The 14,238-nt window shown below is 37.8% G+C and overlaps 1 protein-coding gene across 1 annotated transcript in view; it reads left to right on the top strand.

Moving 5' to 3' along the window:
* LOC103465999 (voltage-dependent calcium channel subunit alpha-2/delta-1) overlaps nucleotides 1-5,565 on the top strand; it is a 70,475-nt gene extending 64,910 nt beyond the window's left edge. The window contains exons 38-40 of the mRNA XM_081608154.1: nucleotides 414-526; nucleotides 1,024-1,106; nucleotides 3,548-5,565. Of these exons, the coding sequence (XP_081464280.1) occupies nucleotides 414-526; nucleotides 1,024-1,106; nucleotides 3,548-3,655 (304 nt within the window). The 3' untranslated portion in view covers nucleotides 3,656-5,565. The remainder of the gene's footprint in view (nucleotides 1-413; nucleotides 527-1,023; nucleotides 1,107-3,547) is intronic.
* Nucleotides 5,566-14,238: the final 8,673 nt, after the last annotated feature.

Below are 14,238 nucleotides of genomic sequence, written 5' to 3'. Positions count from 1 at the left end.
CAGCTCGTAGTGACGGGTCGGTTTCAAAGTGGGGAAAGTTGGAGGTAACAGCAGCAGTAGGGACATGCTTAGTCACACAAAGGTAAAAAAGAAAAAGAGAAGAATACAAGATTTCACTGTAAACATAAATTTACAATATAAGAATAATACTGTGCAGTTAAGAAAATGCCATACTCAGATTAAAGGTATGTGCAGCTGACCAGATTAATTTAGGGAGGAAAAACATACAAGATGTGCAGGGATATACGAGTGGACATTTGTGCATATATAAATGGACATAAAAAATATATGTGTATGTATGCAATATAATGTTTACAGACACACTGATTGAAATAGCTTTTATATATATATTTTTTTTATTTATTTATTTTATTTATATATATATATAAATGTGTGGTTTCTGTGCTTTTTAGGATGTATCGTGCTGAGAAGCTTCCCAACACAAACTTGGTGTTTCTGATCACTGATGCCAAGGCAACATGTTTATCATGTGACCCCCGGCCGCTTCGTCAAGCCGAGCAACCCTGTATCCTTTTCTTTTGGCTTGTAAAAACTCACCAGATTTTCGCTTATGTGCTTTCCAGTTCAACATCCATCACACCCACAGGATAGTGAGGCTTTAAACTGACAATATAAGGAAGCACACCTAAGGAGTTTGTAGTAGTTCCCCAGTGGCTTTTCAGATGTGGACCGTTAACCAGATGTGCAGCATGAAATATAGCCTCACTCTTTTCTTGAACCAGAGCCCTTTGTGCGAATTGCTTTGAGCTACAGGTTACCTTCAGATTAATTTAGAGATAAAAGTCTAAATTAATAATTTGTCATTTGTAAACAAGGTTTGTGTTTATATGTTCAGAGTATGTTTTTGACACCTGCTTTATTTGTCATCTTCTATCTACTTTATATAAATCTGTTATTATAGATACAGATGGATAGCACTTCAGTTCATCAATGTCGGGGGGGGGAAGTGGTAAACATACAATGTCCATAGCTAAATGTTTTTTTTCCTGAGTGTGTGATCAGCTGAAGGACCAAATCCTTGTGAGCTGGCTCAGAGCCCCAGATACCGCAAAGGGCCTGATGTGTGCTTTGACAACAATGAAAATGTAAGGGATAAATGCTTACTATACATAGGTTTGTGTGGAGAAGAAAATAATTCCAAAAACAGTCATATAAGTGACATTACCCAGTCCAGTCCAGTCAGTCTTACTTACATGCTTTTTCACCTCAATGCTCATTGTTTTTTTTTTTTTGTTGTTGTTTTTTTGTCTGCCTTGCATCATCTCATAACCTTTCATTCTTGATTTGTGATTTTGCATACCAAGGATGAGCCGCTGTGTCCAGTCAGTCGGGGTTCCACTCTCATCTCTACACCTCTTCTGTTGTTTCTGTTTCTGACTTCAGGGTCAGTTTCATCACAAAGCTTTATTGCGGACAGTTTAGCCAATCAAGTAAAAAAAATTCTCATAGTGATCCCTGTAGCTGATTTAATTATGTCGGATTTATGCCTTAAATTTACAAATGTTGTTTTTTGTTCTGTAACCCTTTAATAGTTTGATGTCCAAAACTCCAGTAGCTGTTATGCTTCAAAGTAATGACTTTGACTCTAGTATTTAGCTAGTAAGTTAGTTAGCAAGTACTGTTGCTTAATCTGTTTGAAGCCACAGGGGTTTTGAGTTTTGGCCATAAACTTAGTTTCTTACTAATTTTACTCCATCATTGTTTTTGGATTTTTTTTTTTTTTTTGTCAGATGTTTTTGAACGATGTTTCTATTGGTACTAAAGTTTAGTAACTGTTATTGCTCATAATTACATAATTATCTCTAAATAATTTCTAAAGTCTTTTATTGAGAAATACTTGACGTTCATGCGAATCATGAAGTGCAGTGTTTAAATGTCTTTTTCAAGGTTTCTGCCATTTGCCCTGGTTTCCTGATGAACAGGTTTTCTTTGAATGTTGCCCACTAGCTTATTTAGGATTTACTACACGTTTGCATTGAGATAGCGATCTGGAAAGTGTCCTGGACATGGACCTGAAATTTCAATATTCTTGAAGCTATTTTGCTTTTACTTTCTCTCCAATGTGCTGTAAACAGTCCTGACAGTTTTTTTCCCCCTGCAAGTCCTGTGTAGTCTAAAGCTTCATTAGATAGCATAGCTGTACCATACTCCTCTGCAATCCAATCTTCATACGTCCTGTTAATGTCAGTCTGTCCTTTATCTTTCTTTTGGGGTAGAAGTGGTTTCTTTGCCGATCTTGACTATAGAGCAGTGATTTGTAGTAAAACTACCCATAATGCCACTAACAGCAAGACAACAGCCCAATTTTTAGGTTTAAGGTATTTGATGTCAAAACATAAACAAATACCAAATGCAAATCATAAGTAGTTTATAAGGTCTATTGGGGGATTTTGCATTGCACCGTTTAAAAAAGCAATTAAACAAAGGAACAAGGTGGATCAAATCACATTCAGTATAACTGTACCAAAACACAACTTTGAACAATTCATAGGACGTCTAAATATTTGGTAAAAAATGTTTCCCACACCTTTGTGAATCCTGCCTTTCATTGTGTTGCAACAATCATACTCCCAACCGGCCACTGATTCATGTGAGTGCGTGTTTATATTATGCAGAGGCCTTCTAGGGAAGCAAAGGGGAGGGGAGGAATGGCAGAGGAAGTCGATGAACAGAGTAAAAGTGGGTTTGCCCTTTTCCATTTTCAAACTGTCTTTTTTATTATGGCTCAGCACCTCACAGGAAGACGGTTTGTGTCGAGGCCAGTCCGTTTTGTCACTGGAGTAAACAGAGGAAGCCTCATATGGCTTTCCTGCTCTTTGAATAAAGAAGACTGCCGTCTCTTTTCCCTAGGATTCTGCCCTGTTTGGATATACAGAATACACCCAAAAAGAAGCAAGTGTTGAAACAATGTAGTGCTCAAATGCATTAAGGGGCATTAAATTAAAAGGAATTCAGCAGAAAAATGAATGTGACATTTTGAACATTTTCAGTATTTGAATTCTCTTAACAGAAATCAATTTTCTAATGTGTAGATACAAAGTCTATGACTGAAGTCGTTCTGAAATTCATTAGAAAGTGTTAAGACACAAATTGTAACTTCTATGTTTTAGTTTTTTTGATAAAATAAACACTTTTTTGCAAAAAGTATTTATGTCCCTCAAGCTACGTTATTTTACAATGTTAGAACTACAAACATCAATATATTTTACTAGGATAGTATGTGAACAAGAAGTCTCACAAAATTGTGAAATCAAAGGGAGACGACACAAGCGTTCACCAAAGAGAGTTTCAATTAGAGAAGCATCTATAAAGTAACAATCCAGAACAAAGAAAAAGGACCCTAATCATACAGCCAGATCACACTTTAAACGTTTAGTTCAAAACATATTTTTGTGTTGGAATGGCCCACTCCTAATCTCTTATTTGTAATAAACACAAATTAAAAAATTCCACCATTCCATAAATGTGAAATATGCTGTTTGTTGTATGCTGTGTCGTATTTCTCACACACTTATTTGTCTGACAGGAGGATGATTCTGATTGTGGAGGAGGGAACCACCTAAGTCCAAGTCTCTGGTCGATGCTTGGCCTCCAATTGCTGTTCTGGCTCACCAAATTTTTACTACAGTCATGACCCCTACACACACTCAAACGCTCACTCATGCACAGATGATCATCACATTGCACGGGAGGCCAGAAGACATTCCACTTGCGCCATACAGGATGTTTGTAGAAACATGTGCAACATTAAAAAAAAAAAAAGAGTCTCAGCATTTCCATTTTCCTATGCCAAAGGGTGCTCATCCATTTCCTCCTCATCATTTTAAAAAGTGGAAACGTACTGAGATCAGCTACAATCATTTCTATCATCTACAACTTAACCTTCTCTATGGTGCAAATGTAAGAGCTAACCAAACCCTTTAATTCTGCCTCATTTTTTTTAATTAGTATTATTATTTATAAAGTAAAGATGGAAGATGTATTCCACTATGCCAACTGGAAATCACACAAAGACTATACGTTCACTGACAGCGTTGATTTGTGAAGTTGTCAGCGTTGTTTTTTGCATATGGGGCAATATGCTGTAGAGATGTTTTTCAACCAGTGCAAATATCATAATCATAATTTTTTTTCATTTAAAATTATATATTTATTTATTTTCCTCTTTATTGATTTTGTTTGTAAAATCAACTAGCATTCAGTGACTTGCTAGGTGTTTCATTGTCGTAGCATGTGCTCAGTAGAGAGCTTAAAATTACATCATCACTTTGACACCAAAGCTCCTAAACAGTACCAAGGACCACAACTTTCCCAGAGAATGTGCACGCTATTTTTTCTTCTTTGTAAACAACATTCCTTGCTTATAGGAGTACAGTACATCTGTATTTCAGCTACAGCATTAGGTGTGTCGGCCTGCACTCTGTGCAGAGTCTTTTAGGCAAATGACAACTTCAAACCTGGTTGTGCTTGGATTAGCAGTTTGGTTGTCTTCGGTTTGATGCATTGAATTCCCAGTGCCTACATAGTAGCTCTAAACATTCTGATATATGAATGAAGCAGTGCACCAGAGTTGTATTCTTACCATGTATGCCTCTAGGCTAATGCTTATTTCACTATAGCAGGGACGTCAACCCTGGCAGTGATCATTTACGAAACGGGCCAAATCCACTGCTGTCGCTCTAATTCTTGAGATCGACACCACAACCTCAATAAACCACTCGTTTCGATTTTGGTGGGGGGAAGGGAGAACCAAACCCAATGCAGGCCATGTCCATGTGGCCCAGCATCACTCTCTCCCCTTTATAGCCCTGTTTCCGTTCCCTTTCTGGATCAAAAGACTCAGGAGCCAAGATGACTTGTGAATGAGCTCAGCATATCAAAGACTGTTTTATTTGTTTCATTCCTCTTGCCGTCACCTCCCTATGCTTGTTTCCTTTTTTGTGTTGCTCTTAAAGTGCTGTGAAGAAAGGCGCTAAAGGTCTGGCGTCAAAATGCTGCATTGTGATGGGATGAGCTTGTCCGTGTTTGAACGCTGTATTTGCCTGTGATCAGCATCGGGGCCTGCTGGAGAGAAACGTTCTGAATACACTACTACTACCACCAGTGGTAATGTTGCATTGCCTTACTTTGTCAATAGTTACAAAGACCACATGTGGGGTTTGGATCTGTTTATTTACGAGCTATTTTACTGATAGCTGCTAAATTCTCTCTACCTTGCCTTCATGGTGACATCCTGCTGTTGAGTGATCAGGTTATGCTGTCTTATCAAAGTTGCGTGTTGACTTGTGTTTTATCCCAGGGGTCCCGTGTCAATGTGCAGGCATGTGCGTGTCCCTCTGATTTCTGATTGTGCTTTAATACCATATATGAAAATACTCTTTTGTGGAACTTCACTAGCCTGAATAAGTTTTGTATACATTTGTACACTAAAACTATTTACTGTATAAAAGAAGAAAAAAAATAATGTAAAAGAAAAATGTTTATAATATGGTGTTGATTATTGTGCAAATATATATTCACAATAAAAGTGTTGTATTGTTATGACTAAGATTCCACCTTTTTCCCCCCCACACACACACTCACACACGTTGTTCCAACTGGGATCAGACCCAAACATCCGTGTTGCTGCAAACGGAAAGAACATCTGGACACGGGTTTCAATAACACTGCATCTGTAAAAGTACCATTATTTTCTGACTGTCTAATAATATCTGTTTGTCCTTCAATGATATACAGCCACTTAAAGTGAGACTACTAACCAAAGAATATTAGTGTTGCTGCACTGCACAGAGTTAAAACAAATGTCCACTGAAAATGAATGCAAACGGTGTTTTGTTTTTTTTTGTTTTTTTTTTATGCATCGGCAGAGAACTCTTTCATTTTCATAAAATGTCTGTGCCAAACTTATTCAATTTTAACAACATTTTGTGCAGTATCAATTTAGTTTGACAGACTCACTTCTGGGACTAAAGTTACTGAACAACTGTTTGTAAATTACAAACTTGGCCTCATTCCAACCAATGGGCGGTCCTTAATCCCACCATAATGAAAAAAAACAACTAGTGATTTACAATTATGATTTATCTGTGTTGTAATTGAAACATGCACAAAGTTGGTCTGCAAGGGTTTAATCCTATTACAAAATAATCTTTCTACTGATTATTAATAAGAATCAAAATTTTTGACCTGTCATGTTTTTAAGGAAATGAAAATAAAGACATTGTAAACTCCTTTTACTATACTTTACCTTTTTTGAGCCCAAATATTGTAAATAATTTGAAACCCTTCGTTTACTAAATACTTAGAAATCATTATGACGTAGCTAAGATACACGTATTGGACGCAGGTTCTTATGTTTTGTCAATGGCAGAAATTTTGTTCCAAACGAAGAAAAGCCGTAAGCAAGAATTTTATAAAAGTGATCGGCACTCTGAGATTGAAAGAGAATATCTGTGTTGAAATACATGTAGTGATTGTAAAAATAAACTGCAAAATTATTGATTAAGTTGTGACAGAAATCATGTGTTTTCCTGGTGATCCAAGTAAACGCTCTTAGATCAGATAGAGGCATGTCAGCACAAATTTTGGACTTTTTATAACATGTACGTATTTCCTCTTAACTTCATCAACATCCCTCAGACATTTTCTCTTTGGTAAATCTGTTTTGTGTAAATTTATCAACCAAAGATTCCTACATTTTACCTACAACAATTTCTTCAATATATTTAGACTAGTGGATTGAGCATCTATTTTTATTTAATCAGTTTCTCAACCTCTACTTGTGCATAAAGTTTGTTTGTTCTAATGTTTTTTTGTAATACTAAAATCATGTGTCTTGAATATACATTCGACCTGAATAATCCAGATTAATTTCCAGCCAGCAGTCCATAATTTGGGACAGTAGAAATAAGTTATTGTATTTGGCATTTCAGACTATTTTGGGACTGAAAGTATCAACATCAAGGGATGAATTTATAACAAAATCATCCCTTAAGTTTGTCATAAATTTAAGAAATGAATTCTTAATCAAAAAGCCATTGGAGATGTTTTATAATGTTAAACGGATAATGAATACTGCACAAAAGAGTCATTTTAATTTGGTTGATAAATTATTACTCCCCTCGCTCTCCTCATCCATCCATCAGTCCAATGTAAGGTTATTACTGGAGGAACTTTTTTGTCGAGCGATCTAAAAACTTTGTAAGCCGTCTGACTCAGCAGTGGTTAAGTTGAAGCCTTGCAGTGGCTTTTTGGATTCCTGCCACCAACTGCAGGAAGTGACACACAAGATCAATGTTGCATTGACAGCATGACCCATAGCTGGCTCTGCAAGAATCAGCTTGCGATTAGTGAACCCCTGTGAGGTTCAGTAACATGACTGTTATTATAATCTGACACCCTTTTACGTTTACTTACCAGAATACGCTATTTTTGGAGCAGTGTTGCAACCCTGGGACACATTGCAGCGAACTTCTCAGCCTCTAGGCCATGATGTTTTGAGGACACTCACCCCAGGTCTGAATAAACTCCACTCCAAATGTGGTAAACGTAACACAGTAACACCAGCAGCAAAACCATTAATTGGGACCTTTTTTTTTTTTATTATAAAAAAGGGGTTCCCGTAAGGAGTGACAGAGAGGTCACAATTTTTCCATCATCATAAAATGCAGACACTGGAGTGGGACTAAAATTAAAACTGACATCCTGTAAAGAGGAAAAAAAAAAAAAAGTACAAAAACAGTCTTGAATAATATCAGTGTGTGCTGCCAGAGTTAGTGCATGAGTACATGTGTGGTATGCTTTCCAGTAATAGGCACAAACCTTCTATAAATAATTTGCAAAACATTGAGGTCAAGATGCGTATACTATGATTTAACAAGAAAAACACGGAGTGTAATTTAAAGCACGTTTCTAAATGACAAAAAATGACCCTAAACTGGTATTAGTTATTGGCACATCTTTTAGCACCTGTTCTTCCAAAGCATCACCCATACTGTCACCAGCTTCAATGTGTACAGTAAATACATGTGTGGTCACTGAGGCAAAGACGGTGTTCTTTTGTACAGACCAACAAACACACACTTGGCATGTAACATCAGGAAATGCCACAGTGCTTTCCAAACCCATTAACGGTACCACAGAACCTCTCTGTTCTCTCTACCTGTTTTGCTTTCCCTGCTTTCAGTTACATTATGTGTGTGTGAGTTTGTGTTCACTTGTATGCAAGCTACATGAATGAAAATGTGTCCAAGCACAGTATTCAGAAAGTATTCACCCACCTTTGAATTTTTCACTCTTTGTCTCATTGCAGACATTTGCTAAAATCAAGCAAGTTCATATTATTTCACATGAATGTACATTCAGTATCCCACCTTACAAAGATGGGATACTGTATCCATTGTAACTTTTTAAAGTTCCAAAGTTTACAAGGCAGACTTTGTAACTTTACAAGGTAAAATTACACATTACACATCATTTTAATACAGTGCTTTGTGCTCTGGTTAGATGAAAAGGTTGGTTCTTAAGGGGGCTATTAATTTTGACCCTGATAGTTTTTTGTCGTTTGGACAAAAAAAAAATCACATTTTTAGTACAAAGGTTTTAACATGGTATAGGCCCACCTTTTGCTCTGACAACATCTGTAGCTCTTCTGGATTGGCTGCCTGAAAGGTTAACTGGCTGGATTTATTCCACATATAAACAGCCTTTCACAGCAGAACACAACTTCTGATTGGAGCACGTCGGTTCTATGGCTTTGAGTGGAGCCAATATTTCTGGCAAAATAGTGTGTATGATAATGTCCAAAAAACATAAAGATGATGAATACAAAGAATAAAGAAACCCTTATCGGAGTGAATTCCTCTTCAGACAAAATCAGGAGAGTGATTTAACAAACCAATCATGGTAAGCATTCTACAAATGTTTGGAACAGTTTGTCTTCAAAAGCTATGTATGCATATATGTAGCTATGTTAGCTATGTAACCTTAGAGTTATTGCTTTTTTGAGTGAAGAATGCTGTCACAACAGCTTAGCTCATTGTTTAGCAGGAATACTAAGGTACACTGGAGTGAAAATGTTATCTTGGTGGTTATTGTAGATACTTGAGGCACCTTTCCTGTCCTGATCCCATCTTCAGAGAGCTGAAGGTACAACTTCACTGGCTGGATCTTACACAGCATGTGCAAACACTTCACTGTGTGTGTTATTGCCTGAGCTTCCCAGCATGAATGTCTGGTAAATCACTCAGGTGGGCTCCAAAAAGCTGTTTTCAATCCCGCCTGCTGCATGCCATGTTCACCATCAACATGTTAATTACATGTATGAGTTCTGACACAGACACATGTGGGATGAAGTATACCTACAGCCCCACAGCAGCTTTTCCCCTGCATTGACTCTTTGATTTTATTTTATTTTTTTACCCAGTACATTTGCTACCCCGGTGCATCAGTGTTTCTGAGTGAATCACGCAAGAGCAAATTAGATGTGAGCAAAACAGACAAGACAAGCTGACTGTTTGCAGATGTGTAAGAAATGAGGAATCATGAGTTTGGGTTCTATTTTAAGATCTACTCTCACGTTTTCGTTATGTGTATAATGTTTGGTTTCCTTTTATTTATGCGATGGCTGTGCAGCGGTTTTACACTTGTGTTCTTTTAGGCATTTCTGAGAATGCTTTTCAGAGAATGTTGAGGCTCAGCTTTTGGAATGGGAACATTTTTGATGTACTGCGTTTTTCAGTCGACGTGCGTATTTATTTTCAATATATCTGTTAGTTGCGAGCTTAACTTCAGAGGCTCCAGTGGAAAATATGCACAGAGTCGCTGTGTTCAAAAAGTTAGTGTCACTGGTAAACAATCACATCCAAACACAAACATTAAGATGATGGATATATTCAACTTTGTCACTGTGCACTTTTGCGAGACCCAGGTCTACTGTCAAATAGCCGGCACAATAGAGTGCGTGTGGGACGCCGATGTGTTTTTGGGACACACTTTATGTATACCATGCTAGAGGATGTGTCATTTAAACAGTCATGCTTTGTGTTAATATACAAACTCACCATGGCATTTTGTTCATGAATTGTTCAAGTGTTCAGAGACAAATGTTCACATCAACACCCATAAACACAGGAGGAAGGGAAGACAAAAGGCAACTTTTTTTTTTTTTACTGTTCTCACAACTAAGGGTGTTTTGCTGTATTAAAATATTTAGTGTAATAAAATTTAATATGTTTCACTACAGGAAGCAAATTAATCAAGTTTTTGTATTTGAAAAGTTACTGATGAGTGTGTTTCAGGATATTCATTGTTCATTTTAATGTACATAAACTTCTTCAGATGAAAGTAAAACTGCCTTTACCACTAACGAACAAAATATTGAGTTGAAACAGTCTTGCTGCAGACAAAACAACTTGAACATAGACTGAAAAGTTGGAAAAATTAGTCATCGAATTAAGATTTTGTTCTCCGCTTTCTGTAGTTAAAAGAATTTAGTCGTTTTGTAAAAATGGCACAAGATGTTTTGTAGTAAAATAAATAACCCACTGGCTAAATGAAATCCCTAGAGTTTGTAGGATAGAGAGAGGTTGTCATGCTTTTTATTCTTGCTTCATTGCTCCTGTTTATCATTAAGATGTCCAATAATAAGGATTCAGTTTTATTTGCAAAGCTTGTGCACACAAACAAGGGATTTGATGTCAGTTCTGCTTAACTCTCACTGGAGACATTTAAAAACATCTATATAAAAAGGCTAAAAAAAAAAGAAGCTTTTTTTTCTTTTGCTTAACAAAAGAAGAAGACGAGGTTCAATTAGTACCAATATGCATTGTAGGTATGTAACCAAACCATAGCCACGAAGGGGTTAATGTCAGGTCAGTTTGAGATATCTGAGTTTCAAAATTGATGGTATTACTAATAAAATTTTAAAATTTTAAACCTGTTCAGTTTAATATTTTTAATTGATTAATGTAAGTTAATCATAATAAATTTGATTATGTCTGTAAACTATGCAAATAAATTACAGCTTATATCTTATGTTTTTTGGATGATAGTTTGTACTTTGCACCTGTACAGAATTGGGCTGTCCTGAGATGTACAAGTGTAGTAGAATGGACAACTGTCAGGTTAAATATCATCCATTCATCCATTTTCTTTCACCCTTGTCCCTCAGTGGGGTCGGGGGGGTTGCTGGTGCCCATCTCCAGCTAACGTTCCAGGCGAGAGGCGGGGTACACCCTGGACAGGTCGCCAGTCTTTCGCAGGGCAACACAGAGACACACAGGACACACAACCACGCACACACACTCTCACACCTAGGGACAATTTAGAGAGGCCAATTAACCTGACAGTCATGTTTTCGGACTGTGGGAGGAAACCGGAGTACCCGGAGAAAACCCACGCATGCACAGGGAGAACATGCAAACTCCATGCAGAAAGACCCCAGGCCGGGAATTGAACCCAGAACCTTCTTGCTGCAAGGCAACAGCTCTACCAACTGCGCCACTGTGCAGCCCACTGGTTAAATATCATATCAACTGAATTTTGCAGATTCTTTGAGCGTGACAGTAAAACATAATGTGCAACCCACCAGGCTTCTTCTACCTGTACGACTTTGAAATTCTTTTTTTTCCCATTTTAGTCAGCTGTTATGCATGGAAAACTTTTTTTCTCTTAGTGCTCTGAACTCAAAAATTCTGTCCTCGAAATAACCCAAAAGCAGACCACAGAGATGAAGCGGGAAGGCAGTATGTGGGGGGGAGGGAGAACGGGGCGGAGGGGGAATATTATGACAAATTCCACTTGACGAACATGTTTTAAACTGTGCGGGTTTTTTTTTCTTCTTCCGAAGAAAACTGCGTCTCCGCAGAGTTTATTTGTATTGCCTGGAAATGTCAGCAAACCTCCATTAGGAGCAGTGGCCACAATCACGTGTGCTGACAACAGGAAATGTGTGTTTATTTAAAGGAGGATCACTTGACACAGTATCTGTGTTTACAGCATCTTCCCCAAACAGTTCACAACTGCCTCGCTCTGGCGCATCTTCTCTCCTAATTGCACTTACCTATCTGAGCCACAATACCCGCATTTCTGAGTCCTCTAACTCAGACTCTAACAGTTTCTAACATATTCTCGTCACCTATTTCTAAAACAGATGGTGTCTTTTGGAGAAATCTATTCTGTTTTCTGACGTCTAGAAGTTGGTTTAATCTGAGGTCACACACAGGTTTAACTATTTTCAACAGAGGACATAGAACATAGAAGTGTATTTGCATACACCCACTTGTGTCGAAAAGTAAAGCTGTCGAACACCAATGCACACAAAGATTCCAAACAAATCTGCAGGAAGTCCATTAATACTCAACACACTCCACAAGTATGCATGCAAATAGAGCCGCCACTGCTGCCCTACTGTGTTTCTTCACTTCCTTTTTAGACAAAAAACCCATTGTTCCAGACTGTTCTTCATCTGCACGCCCTGTGAAGCCGCTTCTTCACCCTTAATATCATCTCAATCTCCCATTGAACTCTCTCTCCCCCATTACCAGAGATGAGGTTTTCTGGCAATAACCAGCCACAGATGTGAGGAGTCTCCAACGGTGACGGGCCGGCACTCGCGTGGAGCGAGGCAGAGGGCTTCTGGGTTTCTCTAATTTCCATCTCCTAGCAGAAGTCTCGCAGACACAGTGAAAACACCCACTGGATTCTTGCGAGGAGAGTCAGTAATGAGATTGTGGCAGCGAGGAGTTTTTTTTTGTCGCAAGCTCAGACTGGTGAAGGTTATTCACTCATATGCTGCTTGTTGTGTGTTTGTGAATGTGTTTATGTGTACTGAAAACTATGAAGAGATGCGTTTCGTGTACATTTTACAAGTTTTATTCCTTAGGAATAAAAGTGAAAACATGCTAAAAACAGAAAACATGTTTGGCTCCAGTGAAAGTGTCTGACTCATCGATGATTCTTTATTATTGCAAGGAACTCTGCAGTTCCCGCAGGACTTCACAGGACCATTACTCACCAAACCAGACAGAATATAGAGATGGAGTCTGTTTCCACCTACATATTCATCCGGCTACTTCTATGATTTGTTTCGCATACATGACGTGACTGTTACAAAATAGCCAGATATTTCCACGTTCCTGTAAATCTTTGGACTAACTTGATACCTAATCAATACGCTGCTCTGTGCTAAGGACTGCAGTAAAGCTGGATGAGTGCTACATCAGAGCTGCCTGAAAGCACTGCCATAAAGTTTCATGCTATCTCATGCTGTCATCACTGGAAACAGAGATGGCACTCATCCATCCACGCCCCCCCCCCCTTCCTTACCACTGAGTTCATCTTATCTAAGAGGGAACCAGCAGAGCAGTATAAACAACTACCCAGCCTATTGAGTTTCCCATTGCTGACAAGTGGCTTCCAGATAAGTGAACATGGTGGAGGAAAGATTGACAAAACAGGATGGGTGAGAAAAAAGACTGAGTGAATGGTAACACATTTTAGAAATGTTGTTAAAATATAGCCAATTTTTAGTTGTTTTAATAGCACAGACCCTCAGTCAAATAGAGACACACCCACATGGTTTAACATAACAGGGTTGGGTGATTGGTTTGATTCACCAATATTTACTATTAAAAAATGATGGTTAGCATGGCTGATGGCTGACATTATAGTTCTCACAAGGTGAGTTGAAAACAATCACTGAAACAATGGCTTATGACTCCGAGTGATCATTTTTTAAGTACCTGCTTATTTGATGGGATTTGATCTTCACAGCAACAGGCAGGATACACATTGGAGAAATTGCCAGTCCATCACAAAAGCACAAAGCAGCAAAAAGAATGTACGCACTCATACCGGATGCACAATTTAAAAGGAAATGAGAAGGAAAATCTTATTGCTGGAAGGTCACAGTGTTAACAACTGTATGAATGATGGAAATTAAAAAAAAAAAAAATCTTATATCTTAGAGGATTTATTGGAAAACAAATAGATATGGATAACTAGATCTGCACTCATACCACTGTAAAATATTAACATTCTAGATAAACTATTTCCATTTGTTTGGTTGAAGTATAAACGTTAAGCACAACCAGAATTAGCTTTTGCTAACTACTGAGCATGTAAAAGGCTAATATCAACTTACATAAACAAATGTTTTTATAGTGTGAACTTTAGTAACTAACATTGTTAAATGGCATACGTTTTAAAACCTTAATC

This window comes from Poecilia reticulata, chromosome 6 (assembly GCF_904066995.2).
Source record: "Poecilia reticulata chromosome 6, P_reticulata-male-v2, whole genome shotgun sequence".
Classification (NCBI taxonomy): domain Eukaryota; kingdom Metazoa; phylum Chordata; class Actinopteri; order Cyprinodontiformes; family Poeciliidae; genus Poecilia; species Poecilia reticulata.
Note: the sequence above shows the minus strand (reverse complement) of the source record. Positions and strands in the feature narration are given on the sequence as shown.